This window comes from Phalaenopsis equestris, unplaced genomic scaffold, assembly GCF_001263595.1.
Source record: "Phalaenopsis equestris unplaced genomic scaffold, ASM126359v1 Scaffold000121, whole genome shotgun sequence".
Classification (NCBI taxonomy): Eukaryota; Viridiplantae; Streptophyta; class Magnoliopsida; order Asparagales; family Orchidaceae; genus Phalaenopsis; species Phalaenopsis equestris.
In genome coordinates, this window is record NW_018164563.1 from 1,115,625 (window position 1) to 1,122,887 (window position 7,263).

The 7,263-nt window shown below is 32.4% G+C and overlaps 1 protein-coding gene across 6 annotated transcripts in view; it reads right to left on the minus strand.

Annotated features, from left to right (window-relative positions):
* Window positions 1-7,263, minus strand: part of LOC110021072 (protein NPGR2) — a 33,932-nt gene that overhangs the window by 15,722 nt on the left and 10,947 nt on the right. For 3 of the 6 annotated variants that reach the window (XR_002293606.1, XR_002293607.1, XR_002293605.1), the window contains exons 4-5: window positions 4,662-4,991; window positions 2,649-3,046 (exon numbers count right to left, since the gene is read on the minus strand). Coding sequence is in view for 1 of the 6 variants with exons in the window: in XM_020719405.1 (XP_020575064.1) it covers window positions 4,681-4,991 (311 nt within the window). In the remaining 5 variants the exon portion in view is untranslated. Of the gene's footprint in view, window positions 1-2,648; window positions 3,047-4,510; window positions 4,992-7,263 lie in introns of those variants that run through there. The other 3 variants (XR_002293604.1, XR_002293608.1, XM_020719405.1) reach the window with 3 other exon arrangements.

Consider the following 7,263-nt stretch of genomic DNA (forward strand, 5'->3'; position numbering starts at 1 on the left):
TTCTTCTGATGCTTTGATGCCTTTGGATGGAGTTTCAATTTATGGTTTGATGGGCCATGAGCTTTTATATGATTATATCATTGAATTTTGATAGCCTACTTTACTAACGCAAGTGTCTTGTAACGATAATAAAAGCACTGAAGCATGTAAACATTCTAGGTGTTCTAAATATATCATTTACTTTAGTTTTTGCAGTAGATTCTTCCTCCATCAATCTTTTTATATGACAATCTGCTTCTGAGTAACCAATTCTTTTTTATAATTTTCATTTGCCTCTATTGAAAATGCAGGATCAACTTGAAAGGCAAGTTACATGAAGAAGATTTTACCAAGCAAAGATCAATATGCAGATTTAAGCCCACATCCAATCCCAGTTGCTTTGTTCAACGAATCAAAATTATTCTTCGAGCAAAGAACAAGTTGGAGTCCCCACATTACCAAGGATCTCATTATCTCTATAGTTTCAAAAATTTCATTGTTGCGCGTCTTTTTCTTTAGATTAAGTTATAACTTATTTTTACCAATTGAAAATGATTCCAAGAATTTTAAACCATTAGTTTTGTTTTTGCAACTTAATTTTTTTGTAATCATATTATTTTAATCAATTAAATAAGATTTGTTGTAATTATTTCATTGCATTTGTATGTGATTTTTTATTTTTAATATATTAAGTATATATATTTCGATTTATACGGAACCGAACCGATCAAACTCAATTAAAATTTGGTTGACTGGTTCGGTACTTTTGAAGATTTATTTAGTTCGGTTGATTGATTTATGAATTTTGATTCATATCAGTTTGTAAAACTTTCAATTCGATCCATCCGAACCGACTGAATGACTTTTTAAAAGTGAAATACACTCATGGAAAGAGTTAAGGTGCCAGTGTTATACAAATAAATATAAAAGAATTGAGTTTTATGAATATAAATATGTAATTTATGAGTATCTTTAATATCATAAGATTTGAGTGCTATGAAGATCAAGTTCATAAGTAAATATCAATCACATAATATTCACAACACTATCACTAAATTTTGGAAAGTGAAATGCACATTTTCATGCATAGATTTAAGACACCAGTGCTGTAAAAGTAAATATTAAAGATTCGAGTCTTACAAACACCTATACTAAGCAGTTTACATTTATGCTACCCAAAGCTTTCATATCACATCAAAAATAGTAAAATACCGCCATTTTAACTTTAAAATGTGAAATACAACTTTTCAGGCATACGTAAGGTGGCATGTATGTAAAAATTAAAGAATAAGTGTTAGATATCTAAATACGTAGGAATTGACTAGTATGTATGTGAATCTTCCTAAAATTAAAAATTTCAAAATAAGACAAACGATGAAGATAAAAAAGCATCACAAAAATTTGAATAGAAAACTCCAAAGCAAAGTATCATCTAATGCAACTCCATCTACATCAGGCTTTAACTAAAACCGTAAAATTTTCATAATAAAAATAAAATTTAAGCTTGCACCACTATTTATTGTAGAATTGGTACAAATCATCATAAGAATCACGAGTGAAAGCATAAGAATGATTTTACACACAACTATAGAAGAACAATTGCGTGCATCAATTAACATTTCATCGACTTTTTAATGTAAAATTGCGGATCACTTCATGTAGCACTTGGAGGTTCCATTAATATGCATGTCTTTAGTTAAAAGCCGACAAGAAACAAAAAAAAAAAGAGGCATTTACATACATACCACACAATTCTTATGTATTTACATACCTAACATCTAAACATCCATAATTACAAGCATATCATTCAAATCTTTAGCATTATATCAAAAAGACCACCATCAATGCCATTCTAAAAAGGAAATAAACCTCTTCATGCTTAGGTTTATGACACCAAAGCGTTATAAATAAAAATATCAAACTATAGGTTTTAGATATGTAAACACATAAGAATTGCATGGTATGTATATAAATTTTCCAAATAAAAGTTTCCTTAGGAGTACCATATGCAAGGGTATAGTTTATGAAAATATAATTTAAGGAACTAAATATTGCGTGAGAAGAAAACTATTAACAATAAAACTGAGTTATGCATGACAGGAATGTTATAGAAGAATGTGTGGTTAAAACAACAAAAAAATTGAGTAATAAATTATTATATTAGAGCAACAGAGAAGATGGTGAAAATAGAATTAGGTGGCTTAGTTTTCCAATGCAAGACCAAAAATGGAAGGTGCATTTACATGCATACCACTCAATTCCGAGGTATTTACATATCTAACACCTAAACTTTGCTTTTCACACTTAAACCACCTAAATCTTTCATATCAAATAAAAAATACAAATCCTTTTAACTTCTAAGAAGTGAATACACCTCTTCATTTATAGGAAAGATGTAATATAAAACTTGATGTTTAGGTGTTAGATATGTAAATACATAGGAATTGAGTGGTATGTATGTAAATCTTCCAAAAAAAAAGGGTCCAAAAATCATGCAAACGGATAAAACTAATATGAAAAGATATAGTGAAAAATATGGATACAATGCAATGGTAGCAAAGCTGGTTGTGACAAAAGGCCAACTGAACTATAAAAAGATTGATTGTTTCATGGTAGATTTGTCATGGTTTCAATGAATTTATATTCAGGATTAAAAACACCAAACTCACCCTTCTAAGTGAAGATCACTTGTAGATATCTCTTCATGGTAAAAAGTCCTCCTTTCCCCGCATTTTTCAAACTCGATCTTAAAAATGTTCGGAAGATTCTATCTAAACTAAGGTAAAAGCTTCCGACTCTGAAGGATCTCAAGAAGATGCCGCAAAGGTCATGGAACAATTATTAGATGCCGCTACAACTTCTACAAAGGATATATTCTAAATTAACCTTTGGAGTGGCAAAATACTCCCACCTCGTACGACACCTCTGGAGAAGACTCCACAGTCCATTAGTCCTATTCAACCTGCAGCACCCCCACAGGATGCTCCTACCCAGGATACGCTTGTGGAGGCCACCCCTACAGTTGATTATACCATGATGTCCCATTTAAGAAAGTTGCCAGCTCACACTGTTTCTCATAAAAGAAAAATACACTAACCGTTAAAAAAAACATTTAGAGAACATAATTTACCCAAAATATCAAAAAACTATGAATTTTACACCATGAAAGATAAATGCAGAACAACATGCAAACAAATATACATACTGCTAGTTACGGCTAAAACATAGTAGAAAAGCATAAATATTATTAGACTCGGGACGTACCTGCAGGAGTCTGCCGCAAATGTGAAGTTTAGAAAAGTCACAAAGCAAAACTATTATAATATGCTCATAATACTTAGGAAACACATCAAAGTTATGTTCAAACTCATGATTAAACGATACTCTAACCAGCATTTTTTCCTAAGCCAAGTTGTGGCAACCATGTCACTAATTTAGCTACCTTTTTTATGCAATTTCATGTCAACTAAGAGTTCGTTTGTGATCACTTTTAATTTTGTTTAAGTTTTTATTTTAAAAATATATTTGTTTAGTGTATTTTTTATATATTTTTATTTTTTATTTCAAAAATAAATTAGCTTGTATAAAACACTCAAAACATCTCAAAATTATTTTCAGTGGTTTTAAAAACAACTAAATAAGTAATAACATTCCAAAAAAAATTTATTTTAAGCAAGAACATAATAAAATAATTTAAAAACAAATCAAAAGTGAACCTAAACGCCTAAATTATTGAAGAAGGAAAATTCCAAGTAAAATATCAAATTTTATATGGTATTTGATGCTTCTCAAAAGCATCAAATGCAGTTATTAATTCTATACCTAAGGTAAAGATATCAGAGGTGACACTCCATAAGTATAAAATGCAGTCATTAGTTCTAAATCTAAGGCAAGAACATTTGAAGAAAACATTCTACATATAAAAAATCATAACATGTAAGGGAAAATCAGATTGGGGATATCTAAGGGAACCCTAAAATGATAGGTTCCATTAATCATAGGATAACAAGTGCTGTTTAATTCCAGGGGCACTTACATACAGACCACTAAATTCCTGCATATTTACATATATAACACCTAAACCTTACTTTTATATTTATACCACCAAAATCATTCATATCACATTAAAAAATACTACTATTTTGACTTAGAAAAAATGAAATACACCCTTACATGCATAGGTAAGGTCACATATATGTAAAAATTAAAGTTTAGGCGTTGAATATGTAAATACATATGGCATGTATGAAAATCTTCCTTAATTTTAACATAAATAACTTCCACCTAGAAGGATTCGTCTTGTAAGTAGACAGTTAAAACTTCTTTCAGAAACGGCTAAGCTATGATGTGAGGATTTAACAAGAACATTATTTGAATATTTATGAGATCACCTTTCTTTTATAAATCCAAAGATTCCTGCTTGAAAATCTTTGAATTTCAAGAAAATACCCCGGTTTCTATTCATAGAAAATTTCTAAACACATGAATTAATAGTTCATTAAATGAACAAAATGAAAGCAAAGAAGAATGATGAACAAAAATAAACTTTTTTGATAAATTATAATTCATAGTGTGTGATACCATTCTGAGGATTCCACGAAATTACAAGTCATGACGTAACTTTTCTCTAAAAGAATAGGAGGGTATTATTGTAATTTGCACAAGTGCTTGAAAACAAAAACCTTTGGCTGGATCCAGAGATCATAAAAAAGGTTCAACTGGTGCTGACTCTTCGAGAACGGCAGCTGCCTGGAAACCGGCAGCCTCGACAGCCGAAGCACCCTCAGCTTCATAAAGTAAACCGAGATTCAACCAAGCAACATGGTTAGTTCTATCAAGACGCAATGCCTCTGTTAGGAAGCTTCTTACGGCGGCAAATGGCCTGTCGCCACAATGTCTGAGTACAATGGCCGTAGAAACCAAACTTGGAACATGTGTTGGTTCCAAATCAAGAGCTTTAGAATATGATGTTAAAGATTCCTTATGAAGTCCCTTTGCTTCCTGAAGTTGTCCTGGAATTTGAAAAAAAAAAAAAAAATCAAAAAGGGAGAATGTACGAAAGAAAAGGTAAGAATATAAAATAGGTCTATAGGCATGAAAATGATAAAGTAGCTGCTTGCTACGCAAAAAATAGACAATCTTACAATAATTCAAACATTTTCATAACTAAAGATAGAGTGAGTTTTTTTTTAAAACTTTAAGAAATGTATATAAGAAAAAAACATGGCTCCTATGAATAGGTATGATCACATCATTTGCTGAATTCAAGATCATGTTCACTCATAATCCCCTGAAGAACTCATAGGTTTTATTGAGATTGAACAAAGAGCATGGCAAGACGCTCAATAAGTTCTTTACAAGATTCTATAGAGGGAAATGCTCAAAGTTAAAAACCTAGAGCGGGCTATGGCTCAAGTCGCCCTAACCCAAGGCCTTCGTGAAGTGTCATTCTGCTGCACACTCAGCCTATAGCAATCGAGAACAATGGTCAGCTGTTGGAGCTCACCAATACACATGTGAAAATAGAAGAACATAATAATGAAGCAGAAGCTGCGTCCTCTAACTGCCCTCAAAAACATGAGAAGATAGGACTAGATCATTTCCCCGAAAACACAATTGCCCCGCACACTGACGACTTATGCATTGACCCTAGATGATTGCACAATTGCCCCGCACACTGATATCTTTGGCTTATGCAATCATCTTATCCCCCATTAAAAACACATCACCAATGAAGCGGGTGCAATTTGAAAATGCAATGACCCTAGAAGGATGGAAGCTCGCCGCAGCCACCACCTACTCCATGTCCCTGCAGTTATCGCATTGTGGGTACCATGCATGAGATAATTGAGATCATTCAGAACAAGTACTTTAGGCACCCACAACCGATGAAGAAGTATTATGCCTTCTATCAAGATCACAACTATAGCACATGGCATTTGTCATCAAATAAAAAACCTAGAAGAAGAATTTATCAGAATCGAGAAATTAAAAGAGTTTAATTGGCCAACCCATGTTGGAGACCAAATAAAGAGCTTTTTGTAGGAGTGAATCGGCTTGATACGTGTAATTCACATTGTCGAAATTGAACTCTTAATCTTGGGAGGATCTGAAAAAAAGCAGTGCACTGAGCTAGCCTCAAACCACTAAGGTTAAGGAAATGAACTCAACTACTATAGTGTGGGCAGGCACTCATCGCTAAAGTTGTCATGATTGCATTCTCTAAAGCTAACTAGTCATTGATGGCAATCCTTGCAATGATGTGAGATCATGATGTTGATCGCAACCTACCAAATTAGCAACATATTGATTAGCACAAGGAGCTCTGTCAGTATCATCTTCAAAAGTTTCTTTGGGAAGATGGAGACTGAAGAACTAGCCTATCTCAAACATAAACACCTTATATGAATTTTCTAGCTAAAGAAGTGAAATTGAAGGAATAATATTTTTTTCTGATCACATGGGAAGAAGGGAACCACCAATTCAATGATATGACCAAATTTATCATAGTTGACACCACTACAACTTATAATGTGATATTTGAGTGGCTACTACTCAACATCTTTCGTGCAACTATATCAACATATCATGACATTATTAAGTTCTTAGTAAGAGACTGAGCTCTGCTTCAATCCAAAACTTGTTACCTGAGATTAGATGCTAAACATAGATATTCAAGTAGGTTCATGACTTGAAACCACAAAGAAATGCAAAGAAGACTCGACAAGGAAAAATCATCGATGCATCCTTCAACCATCAACATCCTTCATCATCAAGAATACAGGCAAAGAAATTCTCAAAACATAGGAATATCTTAAACCTTGCCAAAAATGTTTTTTATTTTCATTATTATTACTCGCTAAATTTTTAAAGAAAAAATAAAAGGAAATGAGCGTTAAAAATTTAGTTATAAAGAGAACAACTTGCGTACAACGACAAGTTATCAAAGTAGACTCAGAAAACTCATCTCAAGTAAATCAAGGGAACTCACCCTTAAAATGAATTAATTAATGGAAACATATAAAAGAATTTTTTGGCTAAAAATTGACGTAATAACTATAAAATAGGTCAACTCTAGAGAAATCATTTCCCTAATTATAAATCAATCGGTGAAAGTTGACATCGACGAACCTAGAGTCAAAAAATCACGAGATCTCCTAGGTAAAGTTGAAAATGACAACAGCTCTTTGCAACAGAGCTACTCATATGCAAAGAAAAATCCTAACATAACAAGATAGTCAATGTTATTTATGGTCTTAGACTCTTGAGTCACATTGTAGGGAA